Genomic DNA, 19,366 nt, shown 5'->3' with positions numbered 1-19,366 from the left:
TACTTAACGACGAGTCCGTTGAGCGTTGCGGAAAGCATCCAAGGTTAGCAAAATGGACAAATGATGATTCTAAGAAAAATTTGATATACTTCTGGCATTTCCCCTTAATTTGATACGGGTTCCTGTATCCACTTGGATGGAATTTCCGGTTCATTCCATAAATAAGAAAATCCGCGCGTTCTTTCGCTTATGTGGCTAATCCGATTCCGTCTTATCCTCGCTGCCTTCCGACGAGTCCCGCGAGACGACCCCCGACTTGGAAAACGTCTCTGTCTTTATGAGATGAGCAACGTAGGGAAGCTGTTGTTCTCCGCGGGTGGCCAACGGGTGAGCGTGGAAAGCGTGCATTTATTCCCGAGCATCCGTACTCTCGCCTGTCATATGTCTTTTGACGTAGGCATTTGTTAGTTCGGTTTCTCTGCTGTAATCTGGAGAAGCAAAGAGTAATCGGCGCTCTGTTTTCTTATCCTTTACTCTCTCTCTCGGTCTCTCTTTGGTCGGTATTTTCGTGACTGGCGTGTCGTTACTTATTCACTTGTAGGCGACTGTTTACGTTATTATCTGGGCCGCTGACATCCATTTGGTCTCGCCTCTCATTTAGAGACACCGCGTCTCCCAAACTCGATTTGCTTCCATTGATTTTTCGATTCCGTTTCGTCCACCTGATTCGAGCTCAATCCAATTTTCTTCGTATTTCTATCCTCGACGTGTCTTTTATTTGATTTTATTCCCCGAGTTTTCTTTCGTTGATATCGAAAAATTGACATACCGCTACTTTGTTTTTGCTCTAAGCACGATCATCGTATTATTTACCCAACTTTTTATTTCCATCGTTAAAGCTAGGAGCAACAAACACAGCACCCCACACGAGGAGAACGCAACCCGTCGTGCATTTTCTCGCGTACATTTTTCATTGGTTAGACGCTTTAGCGCCTGCTGCCGTTGGAAGGGGAAAATTCGGAAATTGTCTTCCCCCCTTGCCGGTAAAACGTTCAGCGTAAAGGCTCGTCCAATGAAATTTGTACACAACACTGCGTTAGCGTGTTTAAAGACTAGCTGCGTTCTCCTTGTATTTGTTGCTCCTAGGTTAAAACGTTTTAGGCTATATCCAAAGCCTATTAAATCGTTTGTTGTAAAATAAATAAAATAAACCTTTAATACAGATTACGTACGCTACCTTTAATGGTTATGAAATATTGTGGTGTTTTTAATTTGTTCGCCAGTGAATTATTCATCGTAATTTTCACCGAGTCACCTTCGCTATTGAATACCTGTTAGTCGATTTCTTTTTTGGCGCGCGCTCTTTTCCGCTTACGTCATCGCGGCTTTTGAATATTCTCGCCCTTCATTAATCGGCGTATTTCGACGGTGACGACACGGCGTGACGACATGGCGCGTGACGTCATCTCCCGCTCTCTCTCGGCTTTTGCTTTTTCCATTCCGGAGAGTTATAGAGGCTCCCTCTATGGCCTAATGCGTTTCCCCCCCTCTTTTCATTCCCCCAGCCATTACTAGAGGGCGGCGCTTGGACGCACTGCTGGACATTATTATTCTTCGCGTTTCTTTCGCGAGACTGACCGCACCCACGCTGGGATTTCTATCGGCCTTCGCTTTCCCACTGACCTCTGGTCATTCTATTATCATAATCACTCCGCGACTGATAAATTTAACAAGCGCGAAAGCTTAAAAGGTTTCGCCTTTTCGTAATTATTATTGTTTTCTGGAAATCGCGGAATATTCCCCGCGTCTCGGAGAGCGATTTAAAGCCGAGATTAAAGAGCCCATTTGACGCGTTAATGGATCGTAAACTGTACCCCCGGCGCCGTCGTTAATTTCGCAGTCAGCTGATTCCGGGAATCGGAAAACTCTCGCGCCTCTTTCATCCGCCAACATCCCCGCGTCCGTCGAGCGAATCTTCGTCTTTGGCGCATCCGCTCTTGGCCTACTTCTTTTCGGCAATATTTCACAGACCCGGAGGAGCCCGTTCATAATTTGACGTGTCTCGGCGCCTCGTGGTCTAAACCAGGAACCCATAAACGATACGTCGACGTTTTTTTCTTGATCCCGAACCTCACTCGCCAATTTAAATTTTTTATTTCTGTATCCGAACGACGTTTTTCTAGTGTTGTAATTCTAAAAATTTTCCGGTAGACCGAGGCCTTTTTAGGAAAGTTTTCCGTATTTTTCCGAAAAAAAAAAAACACAAATTCATTCCATGATTAGTCTAATATTGTTTGCAAATTTAAATAAAGCGGCATTTTCGTCTAATTTTTTCGAATCTAAAAGTAAAACTAAACCTCTAGACTATAGTTTAAACTGATTAACAATGTAACACTATTAATGTTTTGTACTATGTTTATTCATATTATGATTAGTCTAATATTGTTTGCAAATTTAAATAAAGCGGCATTTTCGTCTAATTTTTTCGAATCTAAAAGTAAAACTAAACCTCGGGTACGTTCAGTAGAGCTCATCGACTAAAAAGCGCTGTTTCTTTAAAACTGTAACCGCTGAGCTCTGTCGTCATAATGACGTAGAAATTTGTTGAACGGGTATTGTTTAGTAATCGATTCTTTTTAAAATGGCGGCAAATAATTTTTCCGGGCAAGAAAATCGAAAAAAACGAAAACTTCTGTATTTGATCGTAAATGAACTTGTTACCGATGAAATAATTGAAAATGGTGGTGTTAATATTTGTTACACTCCTAACTATTCTAAAAAAACTAAAAATTGCGCCGCATTAATTGCAACAACATTCACTAATTCTAAGCCTCGGTCTAGACCTGTAAGAATAACAGACTATGTGGAAAGTGTAGTACCATATTATACAGAAAAAGATTTTAAATCTCATTTTCGAATGAGCAGGACCGCTGTTGATGAATAAAAGTAAACAAAACTAATTTCAATTTGTGCATTAGGAATTAATCAATATTTATGGAGGAGCTGTTGCTAATGAAAAAATGTGCGTTGCCATACCAATAGAGAAACGGGTGTTAGGTTCGTTGTGGCTTCTGTCAACACCTGAGTCATTCAGGAGCATTGGAGATCGTTTCGATCTATCAAAGGGAAACGCACATTATGTGTTCATTGAATTCGTTCGAATAGTGTCAAAATTAACACAACAATACATTACATGGCCTACTACAGAAAAAATGAACCAAACAATGACAGTCTGTGAAACAAAATATGGTTTCCCTATGACAGTTGGTGCAGTTGATGGCTGTCACATCGACATAAAGGAGCCAAATGAAGATAAAAATGCGTACTATAATCGTAAGAAGAGAACATCGATATTATTACAAGGTAATTTAATTTGGATGTGAACTTTTGTTAAAAATATTATAAATATTTATTTTTCATAGGCATTTGTAATGAAACATTAATATTCATTGATTGTTGCTGTGGATGGCCTGGTTCTGTCCACGATGCGAGAATGTGGCGTTTGAGTGCGATTTACCAGTTCCTCAAAAATGGCTTAAGGAGTGATGATAATGGGCACATTCTGGGTGACAGCGCGTACCCGCTAGACAAATTCGTAATGACTCCTTTCAAAGAAAATGGACATCGTACAATTCAGGAAAGAGCGTACAATACTTGCCATAGTTCAGCTCGCCAGATGATAGAAAGGGCATTTGCGTTGTTAAAGGGCCGTTTCCGCAGACTAAAATACTTAGACATGTCTTTAGTAGCTGAAATTTCAGAAGTGATTATGACTGCATGCATTTTGCATAATTTTATTTTGAGGCACGATGGAGATGATGATGTGGGTGATTATATAGATGAAAATTTTGAACATGTAACAGCTGAAATAATGGAAGAGGCTGATAATACTAATTCAGAAGCTGCAAAGATGAAAAGAAATGATATTGCAAGAAATATAAGGCTTCCCAGACAATTGCAAGACATTTAAAGCTGTCTTAACACCTATGTAAAATTTGGTTATGCATTTGCGAAATAAATTTTATTATTTCTTGAAGTTATTTGAGCTTTGTTAAAAATTACTTAATAAAGATAGTTATCATTTCTACATTTTCATTAACGAATCAACCATTTTAGACAAAACTTCATTTTTTTTATCTAATCTTTTCAAAAGTTCATTTTGAAAAGTTTGGGTTTGTATACCAATTGTTTTTGCTTGTTCTAAGCAAAATCTTGCAAAACTTTCGTCTAAAAAATAAAACAAAATTAATTATAACGTAGTTCCTTTCTACATCCATGATAAAATTAACCACGTGAAAGCATGCCCTATGACAGTAAACAATAACAAACGCCAAGGCTTAAAGATATACGATGGATTACATTAAAAAGACAAGTGTTATAATTAATATATCAAACAATAGAATACCTCTTAATATCCTTGCGTGATCTCCGGGTCTCACGGCAATCATATAACAATTTTTATCATTGTCAAGGAGCGCTACTTCAATTAACTGCTCTTCAGAAGAAGTCGCCATTTTCTTAGATTGGCTACGCGTTTTACGTCACACTAACTAAAAAACCGACTCTTCGAGCCGATGACTTGATGGCTCATCGATGAGCCATCGTGACGTCAAACTGGAAACGCAAAAAAGCGTACAGTGAAAAATCGATGTCAGCGCTTACTCATCGGTGTCAGCGCTGAGCTCTGCTGAACGTACCCCTATACATAGTTTGCATCCCTACGTCATCAATGACGCAGTTCCAAGTATAGATATAAGAACCAAGAATAAATATTTAATTTGAGCAAGAATGAACGATTCTTTGCCGCCATTTTGAAGGTGTAGATTTCTTAGTAAAACGGGAGGGTTAACAGTTTCAATCGTCTGTTTGCGGATTTTAATTATTTTCAAATGATTAAGGAATTATTTTCACGTTAAAAATGGTTATCTGCCTGGTTAAAAATTGTTCAAGTAGTTCAATTACCAAGGGAGAGCGAAAATTGTTTATTTTATTCGATAGTGAAGGTAATTGCAAAAAGGATGACGGCAAAGGCCTAACTTTGATAAGCTTTGTTAACTTCTTTTCGTAGATATTTCTGTCGTAATTTGATATTTTATTTAAATAACCCGGCCTTAGAATCTTATCTGGTTTTATTTAGGGCCCATTTAAAATTTTAAAGCATAAATCTAATACGTTTTGTAGCTTTGACGAGATTACCAACAAAATGGCTACCTATTTAGTAGCTACGCGCGAAATGGTTTGAATTTTTGATCGCCCTCCCAGTTTCCTTGGAGACCATAGGCCCCTCCCTTCGGTGCAAACTATGAATAGACTAGCTTTAAACCCATTAACCATGTAACACATGTTTTGTAGTATGTTTATTGATATTATAAATTTTATATCGATGAAAAGTAAAAAAAAATTAAAACCCTTTAAAAGTAATTTGTTTCAATTTTTTGTTTCGTTTTGCGTAAAACTTTCTGGAAATTTTTCCGCATTTTATTTTTCCGGAAAATGAACAACACTACTTTTTTCCCTTTTATTTTTATTTCACAAAATTTCGTGTTGGTTTTTTCCCGCGTTTTAAATTTGAGCTGATTAAAACCTGATTTGAAAATGATTTCGAAAGACATTTTCCGCTTCGTACGGTACGCTTAAAATTCCCCGAAGGCATTTGCGAAAAAATGAGTCGGAAAAACGTATTACTTGATACCCATAATATTAACTTAAATTGCCTTTGAATACGGAGAAACGTGGCGTGCCTCGAGCCCTTGATTGGCCTTAATCAAAATTTCGGTTCCTTTGAAATCACCCGTCCACTGTTTATAGTCAGCTGGCGGCAAACTGGCAGGCTTAGATTAGTATTGATTGAAACCTAGTTTGAACCGAATTTCGACGAGGTTGTAAACGAGGTAACCGAGTACTTCCGTAAAACCCGTCAGTACGGAACAGTCTACGCGGTGTTCGTGTTATATCGACGTATCAGTTAGGCGGTAGAAAGTGGAGTGTGGTTACTCGCCCACGTCGCGGCTTTCTCTCAATTCCAGTAATTAAATTAATTGATGGGATTTACGTTTTTGGGAGATAAACGAGCGTAGAGTGTCGACGGAATAGCCAAATGTTATTTATATTATTTCATCGTCTAATTCATAGATATATGAAATAGAATAGGTACCTGACGCTGCATAAGGGCCCGTGGGAAAAACACGGAAGAGGCAGCTAGCAGAAGACCCATATTTTCTGGATTCGCTACGTAATAGGCGAAACTATAAATTAAATTTGGTCTTAACCAACTTGTTAAAATGGGAAAACAAAATCACGTGACTACCATATCACAGCCAACTTCGATTCGGTAACTCGTGTTCATAGTTGGCCGCGCGACGTTAAAGAAAAATATTCCTTCCAAATAACTGCAGACATTTAATTAACTTTCACTTTCTTTTACAAAGTGTTTTAAATAGATAATCGATAAAAATTTAAACCACCATTATCAAAATAAAATGAATAATAGTTCGTATTTGTTAGGATAGATGGCGCTGCAGTTCTCTACAAAGTCACGTGACTACCATCTTTTCAGCCCCCCCTGGACTTTATAGATTCGCCTATAGGGCCATCCATCAGTGACGAAAATTAGTATTTGGAAAATATTTTCTGGATGCGCTACGTAATAGGGCCATCTCTCGGTGACCAAAATTAGTATTTGGAAAATATTTTCTGGATGCGCTACGTAATAGGGCCATCTCTCGGTGACCAAAATTAGTAATTTTAAAATATTTTCTGGATGTGCTACGTAATAGGGCCATCCTCTCGGTGACGCAAATTAGTAATTTTAAAATATTTTCTGGATGTGCTACGTAATAGGGCCATCTCTCGGTGACGAAAATTAGTATTTGGAAAATATTTTCTGGATGCGCTACGTAATAGGGCCATCTCTCGGTAACCAAAATTAGTATTTGGAAAATATTTTCTGGATGCGCTACGTAATAGGGCCATCTCTCGGTGACGAAAATTAGTATTTGGAAAATATTTTCTGGATGCGCTACGTAATAGGGCCATCTATCGGTGACCAAAATTAGTATTTGGAAAATATTTTCTGGATGCGCTACGTAACAGGGTCATCTATCAGTGACCAAAATTTGGATTTGGAAAATATTTTTTGGGTGCGCTACGTAATAGGGCCATCTATCGGTGACCAATATTAGTATTTGGGAAATATTTTGTGGATGCGTTACGTAATAGTTCCGTCTATCGGTGTTCAAAATTAGCATTTGGAAATTAGGCCTAATAATGTTGATAGCCCTAGAGTAACGTGTCATTGTTTTTGCTTTTGGTGGAGAGATGGCGCTATAACGTACTAGTGAAAATTCGCGTTGTCTGCTAGCTGTCACTTCCGTAGCAGTTCCTCGTAGAATTGTGGAGCTATGCTATTTCATATATCTATGGTCTAATCTGATTATAACAGGCTTGTCAACTTCAATAAATGTTTTCATCATTGAAACGTTTCCCGGATCTATTCGGAATTAGCCCTTATTATCTTAACGGCTGCCTTTATCGAAAATTGGTAGCTTATCTTTTTCATTTTTCGAGCCACGCATTTTGCTGTTTCTACGGTTTGGCGGGGCGAATTTTTTCCAGTTAATGGTTGTACGCGCCATCTATGTTGTACGGGAGAAAATGCCGATACCACGAATTAGCGCTCCAATTTTCTGTATCGATCCTTTATTTGGCGCGTTTTTCGCGGTGAAAAATCTGGAATTTCTTTCCGTATATTGGTTTCGCGAATGGTCACTTATAGCTTCGTTTCAGAAGCGGCATTCCAGCGGATTCTTCTATAGCTAGATCGAGTAGGGGACAATGCCATTTGAACATAGGCCCTAATGGTTACGTTGCTCGATCGTAAAGGGTCCCCCTTATTTGTATTATCCATCACTATCAGACTAATGACGAAATCATACCGCTCTCTCCCTTTCCTATTAATTTTTCATTTTGTGTGCTTAGCTTGTTTTGTTAGCCTCGCGAGATGTATGACAGTTTTGCGTGATCTCGGCCTTTACCGCGGAAGCGTGTGACTTCAATATTGAGTGATACTGTTTCGTTGTTAAATTTATGATACCGAGGTAAAGTTTGTTCGCGCTTAGCTTTCGTTAGTGTCTTTATGACGGAGTACCCATTGTTTAGTTAAATCAGTGAAGTATCAGGGAAATTACAACTTATTTTGTACAAATCAGGGAAATAATTTTTTTTGTGGAAAAATCAGAGAAATTCCCATTTTTGTAAAATCAGGGAAATTTAAATTTTTAGTAAAAATCGGGGAAATATCAGGGAAATTTAAATTTTTAGTAAAGATCGGGGAAATATAAGTGAAATTTCAGGGAAATTTTAATTTTTAGTAAAAATCTGGGAAATATCATGGAAATTTTCATTTTTGGTAAAATTGGGGAAATATTTGGGAATTTCCTATTTTTAGTAAAAATCGGGGAAATATCAGGGAAATTCCCATTTTTAGTAAAACTCAGGGCAATTTATGAGTGTTCATAAAGTGTGCCCAAAGAGTACGAAGTGGAAAAATCAGGGAGTGAAAACACCTGGAAATATTAGGGAAATCGGTTTGGTAGTAGTTGTATGAACCCTATTTAAGTTAAGCCTCAAACTTTACAAAATTGTTCAGTGCAAACGGGGCTTCGAACGTACAACGGAATAATACGATAATTAGATACGATTGCTAATGTAAATGTAAAAAAAAAATGCAAGTGTGTTTGGCTTTGCACCTAAACTAATTTAATATGCTAAACAATATTATTTGAAAGATGATTTGCATTATCTGGTCCCTTAATTATTAATACCGTCTAGACGTAAAACCCCCCCAAATATTCCCCGACGTTGTTATAAAATATGAGTGTAATCCGTTATCTCATCCGTAGAAGATAAAAACATCGCGCGCCTGTTTAAAAAGTCCCCCGCCTCTGTCGGCTCGCGTGATTAATTTATCCAACGCGATGGGCAACATTCGTCGCGTGTTCGTAATACATTTACAATCAATCTCCTTTTTCATCCTCGTGGGTTTTTGCCCTATTAATAGCAGGGCCCCCAGAGGTCCTATAATTCCTATAAAATCGTATATTTTCAAAACTGTCCTATAACATCCTATATTTTTAGCAAAATCCCCCAAAAGTCCTATAAAATCCTATAATTTTGATATTTTGCCCATTTCAAATCCAACCACTCGGTTTAATTGCTAGATTTAGCTATAGGATAAATTCCTATACCGAGTCATTCTTGTCTATACTTTTGTTATTGTTAACATGGTTAGCTACTAGTATATTTTTGTGAAAAAATGGTTAAATAGTTTCTATTTTATAAGTGAAAATCAAAGATTTATTTCTCTAAATATAGATTTTGTTTTTAAATGCATAAAGTTGGTAAATTAAATAGCATATATATAGTTCTATAAAGTCGCATATTTTTGTAAAAATAGTCTTATAAAGTCCTATATTTTTTTAAATATAATCCTATTTTTCATATAAAAAAATTGAAGATTGGAGTGGAGGCCCTGTAATAGATTATCCGACGTAATTTTATTTATCCCAATTCTTCGTTTTGCGAGATATTTCTTGGCTTTTATGTATTTGGCATCCGAGCGTCTCTTCCAAGCGATTCCTCGTCGAATTTGCCGTTGCCGCTTCCCGTTTCGAAGTCGCTCTCAAATCTGACCTATTTTGGATCTACCTCGACTCGGCAATCGGCATCGTCGCGGGTGGAAGTCAACGAACGGGGCTTGTCGCTAACTAGTCTACGCTCTACCTGATTGCGGCGCTTACGGTTGCGGCGAAGAATCCCTTTCATCCTCACCTTTGACTCCGATGTCAAGTGATATACGGAACTGTCGTTTTCGGTTTACCCCTTCGCCTCCGGGTATCGGCAGTTTAGCGTTATTGTCCGGCTGCTGCCGTAGTTTGGGGCTATTTCGTCGATCAGCCGACGGGGGTGTAGTCGTCTCGAATAGAAAATGCAAATAGAAACGAGAATTCCCTCTCTATTCAAATACCCTTTCCCTTCGTATATGTTTAATTCAGAGTACTCCCCCTTTTCGACAATCGATAAGTCGTTTGATAAATCTCGCGAAAATCTGTCGATAATTTTTATTTCTTTTGTTGGCTCGTTGGTGTTTACCCTGGCCGACGTTGCTCGTTGTTAGAAAGGGGAAAAAACGGGCCAAAGACAATGAATGGGGGCGGCGGAGAGAGATTTTTCCGCTCGCTATACATAATATTGCTTTTAAGAACGCTGCATCGTTTGTAGCGATTTTGGAAGGCTATCTGAAAATGCGTCGGTTAGTCACGTGGTTTCGTACGCCCCTTTCGCGCCTGCGCGGCTAGCTTTAGTAGGGCTCACTAAAATCGATTTTAAACATTCCAGGGGTAAAACGCGGAGTCTGTCTGCCATATATTTGGCCTCCCGGGTGGGGGGATGGGTTCCCCAGTCCTTTGTGTCACCTTCCACGTGCCCCCCCCCGCCCTATTCAGAGAAACTAAACGGCTAATTAAACTGTGGCGCCTTCTATACGCCGATCTTGGAAATAACGTACACCCTTCTTCAGCATTCGCAGTTTTCATCGCTTTCACTCTTCGATCAATAGCGGCAAATTACTCTTCTCCACGCGAACTTTTACCTATTTAAAACGGAGGTGGTGGCGCTGTGCCGACTGTAACCGGTGTGCCCTAAGGTTTTAATTAGTGCTGTTAATTTTCCGGAGAATTCTCCGCAAATAGGAAAAATAAAAAATTGAAACATAAATTACTATTTAAGGGTTTTTAAGGTTTTTAACTTTTTTATCGATATAAAATGTCTAATATCAGTAAACATACTACAAAATATAGTGCCCGGCATTCGATTAATTTTTATCCAAGAATATTTAAATAACCAATAGTTGAGTAAAAATTGTAAAATGTTTAAATAATAGAAAGTGAATAAGCCTATTATTTAAATAAAACAAACAATTATTTAAATAAATACCACTTTTATTCAAATAAATGCTTGGTTGCGTAAAAAACATAATTAAATAAGTTAAAATGATATTCTTTTTACAAACGTTTTTTAAATAAATCGGAAAATTTGTGGATAATGAATAAACAATTCCGAGCACTAACAAAACATTAATAGTGTTACATTGTTAATCAGTTTAAACTAGTCTAGAGGTTTAGTTAGAAAAAATTAGGCGAAAATTCCGCTTTATTTAAATTTCTAAATAATATATTAGACTAATCATGGAATTAATTTTTTTTTCTTCGGAAAAATACGGAAAATTTTCCGACGTACAACACTAGTTTGAATGTAGGGTTTGTCCCTGAGCCGTCCTGGCATAATAGCCAAGGATTAATTTAAATTAAGACGAATGACTTCGCCGTTGTAATTTGCACCCTTTACCGCGGATTTAACCTCTCGCCTCGTCAACGACTTACAAATATCGTGTTGGCGAAGAGATTTTCCACTTTGATTTATCTGTTGCTTCTGCTGAAAGAAACCTATTTGGGAAACTCGGGGGTTAGGTAGACCTTATGGTAGTATGAAAATTCCCGAAGCGAAAAGTTGCAATGGGCTTTAGTTTTCCTATGGCAACCCAAAATGTTTTTGACCTCTCCATTTAAAAAAGCATGGGATTTTCTCGATTACCCAAATTTTGTTAAAATTTAACCAAAATTGATAAATTTTACCCAAAATCGTTTATTAATTTTACCCAAAATCCTTGATTAATTTTACCCAAAATCCTTGATTAATTTTACCCAAAATCCTTGATTAATTTTACCCAAACTCCTTGATTAATTTTACCCAAACTCCTTGATTAATTTTACCCAAAATCCTTGATTAATTTTACCCAAAATAGGTCAAATTTATCTTTTTCGGTAAGTTTTGAAAATATAATTTTTTAAGTAAGTAAAGTACCCTGTGAAACCGAGAAAATCCCATGCTTTTTTAAATGGAGATCAAAAACATTTTCGGTTGCCATGGGAAAACTAAAGCCCATTGCAACTTTTCCCCTTGGCAATTTTCATACTATCATAAGGTCTAGCTAACCCCCGAGTTTCAACAAAATCGGTGTTAACCACCTCGGGTAGTCTCCTGTTAGTGTAGTTAATAAAAAAAATCACTCAAAGAAAACTAGTTTGAAAAATTCAATTCAGTTCATTTGTAGATGGAGCCACTTTTGGGAAATCCATTTAATAATTTCTCTCGGTAGAATGAAACGATATTATCCGTTTAATTGTTTTCGGGTATTTTGGAATGAGTGGAATTTTGACTAGTTTGAGACTACCGTAATTCTAACGTCGGTCGTTCGTTTAATGTTCGAATTCCGTGAATTGCTTATCGATTTTCGCATATTTTTTTATTCCTATAGGCATATTGTCTCCTGAAAGCGAAAACCACGTAACGTCATAGCGGGAATTTTTAAAAATATTGATTTAAATATTTGAAAGAGTGGCTTGAACTAATTTAAAAGAAGGCGCGTTATTTATAAAAAGTCGATATATTCGCCATCTGTGTCAGAATTCAGCGTAGAATTTTTAAATAAATCCTTAACGCAAAAATGAAGTAGCTCATTTTACGGGGTTTTTGCTTTCAGGCGACGATATTTTTTTTCGCATAGACGTAACCAATCAATAAAGAAGTTCATGATACCATCTGTTAGGTTTTTTCGTTAAATAGTTTTTAATTATTTTTATGACGTTATATTGTCAGGTAATCCAATTTTTCAAGTTAATTGAATTAGTTTTATAATTTACATATCGATCTTGATTCTGAGTAAACTGCATTCCTAGATGGCGCTGCGGTCGTGTTTATGTCTCCCGCGCGAGATCCCGGTTCGATATTTCGATCTGTATTCTCGCGAAGAGACGTCGTTGCCCTTTGCGCGTTGCTTCATCATTCAAACAACGTTTCGTTCCGGAGCTTGACTCTTTACTTTAGCAGGAAGCTATAGTTTAGCTAAGGCTTAGCTGATTGACCCCTCTGAAGTGATGGCGGGGGTAAAGTCTACAGCACGCCGTCCTTATTATTATAGAGTAGGCCTACACGTATAGGGCGAGCGTATCAGGTATTGACCCGGCAACGCGAGCTTTGTTTCAGTTTAGCGGAGCCGCTAGACGTAATTTAATTTTTCAAAGAGTCGTAAAACATTTCCCCGGTATCCAATCCGTGTTGTGGCGGTATCTGCCGGTAATAAAGAGGATGAAACACGTCCGAGCGACGCCTCCTTCCCATCGATTTGTTGAATCCGTTTGCCGCCAGAGGGCACTTTTTCGGCCATTTTCGGAGAGGGGAAAGGATGTACCGCATCGGCCTTGAACTTGTGACCCCTTTTAGGACACGACCATTTCCCCACCGCGTCTCTCATTACCACAAATATTTTCGGTCAGAAATTTTCGATTCTCGAGCAAATTGAATTACGGGGTCTTCGATAATTAATTTTCCCTTCTCAGACTCGTCGTCTTTATTATATACCTGTCTATGGCAGAGCGATTTGGGAGATTGCATTCTTAAACCTCCTCCCCTTCCACCGTATTGTAATAGCCGGGCTGTCGTTGAACGTTGACTTCTTTCATTCGCGTATTAAAACTAATAAGTGAAATTGCAGCCAGCAGCGTGACTATAAGTGCCAAATTTAGCCGACTACCCTTCCTCGAGGAAATCGGTTTAAAATTGAATTAGAATTTTCAAATAGCGGCCCTGCTACGTGATTTTCCTCTAAGGGATTGAATCATTTCCGGCTGTAGATCAAAATATAGTATAAAACCACCCTTTCCCGGTTTTTAAGAGATTACGCGCTCTCAAATTGCCAACGAAACTTATTCGAGGCTATTTCTCTACCCTAACTAGTGGTTGTAGTTTATTCTTGGGCTATTTGTTTTCTCCGCGCGTGCTTAACCTCTATATCGTATAGCTCACCTCAACTACGTGCGAAGAATTTCCTCAGAAATATATTCGCGTCTCTATAAAGCCTAATCGTTTATTTATATAAGGAGAGGCTGGGCCAGTTTTATTAATATTTAGGTCAAGGCATAAAGTTCTCTCTATTCCGCGGTACCTACTCGTGGATGTCGCATTATCTAAACGCTCTCCACGAAACTAGTAGTTTCAGCGGAAAACGGCTTCGGAAAAATACTTCCGCTGGCGGCCCCCTCTCGACTCCCTCCCCGCCGTCTTGATATTTCCGTTTTACTTAATTTCCCCTGGTGGGAACGCCTAGAACTATAAGAGCGCGCTGGGTTTTCGTTTTTCTCCTCCGCGAGCCAAATGCTTCGTCTACATAATCGAGACGATGTTTGTCTTCCCTCCGCCCCCACCGCTACTTCCACTTTTTCGGCCAACCTCACTCGGCAGCCCGTTGTAAAGGCCGCGAGATGCCGCGCACTCCCTTCTTCCCTTCCTTTCCCTTAATTGTCAGGTTAGGGCTCCGGCTCTTATTTTTTCGCCCCTGGTGGCGCAAATCGAAACTAGAGATAGCGCAAACCCCGGACGGCAAAAAGTGTTTTGGCGGAAAAGGAAGGTTTTTAATATATATTTTTTTTAGTTTTCGCCTAGCGAGTACTACAATCTAGTCGCGTATTATTTTTCGTTAAAAAATCCCGTTAGGTGCAATAGGGTTTGTTCTCTGACGTAATTTTTACGTTCGTATAGGCGTGGAAACGGCCATTCTAACGACCGTTGCTATTGGCAACCACATTTGAAAACAAAAGTTCAACTGCCGGCCGCCTTCAATTCCCTTCCGAGTTGGCCCCGATGGCTTATTTCTCTCTCCCATTCTCTGTGGTCTACTATGAGTGACCCGATGAATTTTAAATTTACTCTGTATTGTCTGTCTGTCTGTCTGCACAAATAATACTTATAATACATCTCTTATATGTTAACATGGATTCAATTTAGCTTAAATTACAATCATGCAATGAGTTTCTCTGTGAATCTTAAGTTTTAATTGTGGTTATCCGGCACCTGGCAAAATATCCGTAGGAAAAGCTGGAAATATCAGTGAAATCGTGTTGCCATTAGTTGTATGAACCCTGTCTATAGTTTTTGGTTTACAGCTGACTCGAATGTAAGACATATTTACCCCCCTCGTCTCGCTACAGGCTGCAACCATTCAATATCGGATAGTGCTCTCTAAACAGTGGCTCTTCTACCTTAAACGATTTAACGTTCACCGTCTACCTCTGCGGTGTAATCAATCTTCAGGATTCCTACGCTAGCCGTGCAGCGTACGCTGTTGTCAGGGCTGTGTCTGTCATGTATGGATACTTTTTCGCCGTTACTTATTTCCCTCCCTCCCTCTCTCACTCTGTTACTTCCTGGAGATCTATCGGCAAAGATCGCGTTAAGATGTCATTGCCTAACTATATCTCAACACCCTTTTTCTCCGTATCCATTCCCCCCCCCCCCCATCCCGCCTCATATCGGCCTTACACCTGTTTCCCTCCAGGCTTTCTTTCGGAGAATCAAAGGAACACGTCTCCCTACCGGTTTTATGACCGACCCTCCTCCTCCCATTCTTTTTTGCTTAAGTCTAAGCCCGTTGGGGTGATTCCTCAATAACTCAATGGGAAAACATGTCTTTTCTTTCCTTACACACATATATACGCGATAGAGCCATTACGCAACGTCACCTAGCGGACTATTTTCTTAACCGTTCCTAAGCTTGATTTACGCAATGTGACCAACATTACTTTATTTTATACACGATCATTTCGACGATCTGGTCTATTTTTGATCTACTCGCCCCTGTAGAAGTGTTTCAACCGCGGCACACCGGTGCTCAGGAAGAAGTCGACATTTAGGCTCAATATTGTTTTCCCCTTTTACTTGGCCCGCTTGCCACGTCCATTAAGACTCTTTGCTCGCATTATCCGCTCTCTTTTTTGAATCATTACTTAGGGTACCTTATTTTTTTGCTGCAGTGTTTTTGGTTCGCTTTTCCATGGCGTCCGTATTCCTCGCCGACTCTCTCAATCTCGCTAGACGAGAACTAATGGAAAATTTTCTGAGGAGTCTCTTCGGCACTTACAGTAGTAGTAGTAGTAGTAGAAAGATTGAAGGACTCCGGGCTTAATTTGGGAAGAAGCGCGCTCATCGATTTGGTAGAATGTTTTAATTATTAATAGGCCTAGAAAGAGAAGCCCCCCTCCCCCTTCTTGTTTTAAGAGCGGCGCTATATTACCCTCTCTTGGCCCTCCACTCGTGCTCTTTATACGCTATCGCCTCGAACTACGAAGTTCCCTTCGGTTGGAGCTTATATTAGGCTTAATTGATCTTTCTCTTTTGGCGCAAAATCGCAAGTAACTGAGAACGTATGATTCGGTCCCTTTACTGAATAATAATAATCAGCTAGGCTAATACCCAAGGCATCAGCCTAGGCCCAAGTCATCTAGCGACGTTTATTGCCTTTTATTTCAGGTGGTCGGGTTAAATTGCGTAGGAGGGTGGTGGCAAGCCCTTCATGCCCGTACACTTACTATTACCATAAATGCATAATATTCTTACATAAGTGTGACACTTCCTATTCTTCACATGCAAAAGTTTTACTGAGAGCTATTCACAAGACAGACTGCATTACGTTATTCTACGCTGTTTTGCGTCTGCTTGCTAACGCGTCACACGTAGCCTTTGACAGTCACTGTCCCATGGCAAAACCTTTTAACCACCACGATCGTAATTTTGAGATATTTGACTTTTTCAAAACCTAAGTTATAAGATTTTAACTTGGTTTTAATGCGAAAATTATAAAATCCAAAACCATTTTTTAAGTCATAAATAGTTAAATATTTATGACTTTTACCTGAAACTTTTACAGTACTTTTGTACATGCCTTAGTAAAACTGATGCGTAAAAATCTAATTTTTCAAAAATTTGGTGGTTATAAGGTTTTGCCATGGGGCAGCCGAGTGCCTCGCTAGGGGGAGATTTTCTTCTGGGGATGACGTCACTCCGTTTCTAGCTCTCAGTAAAATATTCCCCGAAGTGACCAACTTATGGAATAATATTATAGACTTATGCTATTACCGTTAACCTCTACGAGTTTTATGGAAAGGGGAAACCGAAGAACTTGTGGAAAACCCTTTTACGCAGTGGAGGAGAGAATTTGCAACCTCTACGCAGAATGAGTTGTTCCGAGTTTTCACCCAGTGTCACACGCTGCGAGGCGAAAGTGCTAACCACAAGCAAGTAGTACCACCTAGACGTAACTGTAAATCGGAATTCCAATTGAAACTGTAACTCCATCTGTCGGGAATTTGTTTTAATATATATTTCTTTAAATAATTTAAATCGTTATTTAAAATATTTAAATCGTTATTTAAAAAATTTAAATAATTAAAAAACTTAAATTGTGAAATTCACCTTTAATTTGGCTTTTCATTTTACATAGAGCCTCGTATTAGCCAACACTAAATTAATTTCATTATCTGATGATTTTATGACAGTATGCTATTGTAAACCACGGCGTTTGCATAGCAGGCGAAAATCCAACAGTTTATTAGCTTCTTACGTTAGCCGCTACCTGACTATGAAAACCGAAAATCCTAATTAAACGAACCAAATAATAGTTGGAAGTGAACTTTTCCGTAACGCGTTTTCTCGAGACGTTAAAGAAAATGTGAATACGCGCGATTACTAGATGCAGGGTGACCAAACTTCCTATATTTTTAATGCCTTCCTATAAATGCCTTTATTTTCACCTATTTTCCTATAATTTCACGCCCTTTTGAAAGTGGAAGAACTTTTTTGTACGTGTCACAGAACATCTAGTGAAAACCCTTGCCACTTTTGAACAAAATCTTGAAATGTGTGGGCTTTGTAAATCCGCTAAGAGATTCAATTACGCCTGAAAGTAGTGTACAAACAATTATCAATATTCTAGGTGATTCGAGTCAAAGTATACCGATATGCAAAAATTACCTTATTAATTTTTCCTATAATTTTCCTATTTAGTGTCTTATATGTTCCTATAATTTTCCTATTTAGTTTCCTATATTTTCCTATAATTGGTCTATTTTATTTCCTATATTTTCCTATAATTGGTCTATTTTATTTCCTATAATTGGCCTATTTTATTTCCTATATTTTCCTAAATTGGCCCATTTTATTTCCTATATTTTCCTATAATTGGCCTATTTTATTTGATATTTTTCCTATAAAATTTTGAAAGCCTTTTCCTGGTCACCCTGTAGATGGCGTAAATGTAGAGGATATTAGGCTATCGTGCTAACGGGCGTGGAAGGCACACTCGAACGTTCGTAGTAACCTATTTACGTTCTTGGTCATAATTGGGAATATCAACGGTCGCAGCTGATAAATTACCCCTTCTTCGGAGTTTTATTTATCAAGTTTCGTATTATTTTATTATTTTAAATGGTTAAAATTGTACGTGGTCATTGACGCCTAAACCTCCGCGTTAAACTCAGATTTTCCAATTAGCGAAATTGAACTACTTTTAGCCAACGAGAAGGAAAAAAAAAAACCATCTTTTCGGTTTCCCCTTTTAGGTTATCTTGGCTACTCATTTCGCTTTGCGGAGAGATTCGCGTGGGGCGTCCTTTTTTTAGGCCATCTTTTATCTAAATTAGAAGGGGGACTCCCAACGCGCCTCCGCCGTCGGCTTCCGAAAAGAGCCGAATTAGTTTACGATTCATGGAGCGATCTTCCAATTTACTTGCCCAACCCTCGCTTCGTTTTAAGTCTAAAGCGTTCCAACTTTATCCAATGAAGCGATCCCTTTATGCGTAACCTCGCCTTAGAAAGAAATCTTACCCGCTACTACCGTTAAAGGTTAAACAACCCTCTCGCTTTTAACGTTTTAATCCCGGGTGACATTTATTTCTAGTATAGGTTTTTTTTTGGCCCAGCTTGGATGGGGAAAAACCGTGTTGAAAAAAATATGTAGTCAAATAAATGGAAGACGCTCCCGTAAAGGAAGTTCCGCGTTTTAAGCTCCACGCTGGTCATTTACATATTCCAACCGTCGAAAGAATTATGGTTCCTCTTTTAATTACACGCTAGATGGCGTGATCTTCGGAAGAGGACACTGCCGAATCAATTTCTTCAAATCTTTGTCCTACGCTGGAATGTAAAAAAATCAGGGTTAGCAAGAACCAGCCAGACTGGCTTAAACCACACTGGTTTAAGCCGGATTTAAAGGGAATATAACCTGCAAAGCAATCTTTACGGAAGACCCCTTCAATTTTTCAAATGTCCCTGTACAGTGGCGCCAAACATTTTTAAAGCCAAAGGCAAGAGCGGCCAGAGCTGCAAGCGTTGGTGTTCCACACCAAATACCTGAGGTTATATTCCCTTTAACCACCGAATCGATGGTTAAAACACTTTTTTATTTTATTAAAAAAATTGATAAATTAGAAAAATTCAATAAACTAAAACTTAACCTTCCAGGGAGAGCTAGATATAAGCA

At 38.7% G+C, this 19,366-nt stretch overlaps 2 protein-coding genes across 4 annotated transcripts in view; both read left to right on the top strand.

The window, feature by feature from the left end:
• Positions 1 to 19,366, top strand: part of LOC149935473 (synaptosomal-associated protein 25-like) — a 142,610-nt gene that overhangs the window by 59,056 nt on the left and 64,188 nt on the right. The gene's annotated exons all lie outside the window — the stretch shown is intronic.
• Positions 2,599 to 3,976, top strand: LOC149935474 (uncharacterized). Its single transcript, XM_090181516.1, has 2 exons — positions 2,599 to 3,303; positions 3,363 to 3,976. Exons 1-2 carry the CDS (start codon positions 2,961 to 2,963, stop codon positions 3,908 to 3,910), a joined length of 891 nt encoding a protein of 296 aa, XP_090037642.1. The 5' UTR covers positions 2,599 to 2,960; the 3' UTR covers positions 3,911 to 3,976.

This window comes from Leiobunum rupestre, chromosome 7 (assembly GCF_980474605.1).
Source record: "Leiobunum rupestre chromosome 7, qqLeiRupe1.1.hap1, whole genome shotgun sequence".
In the NCBI taxonomy this organism is placed as follows: Eukaryota; Metazoa; Arthropoda; class Arachnida; order Opiliones; family Sclerosomatidae; genus Leiobunum; species Leiobunum rupestre.
This window is presented reverse-complemented; position numbering and strand designations above follow the sequence as displayed.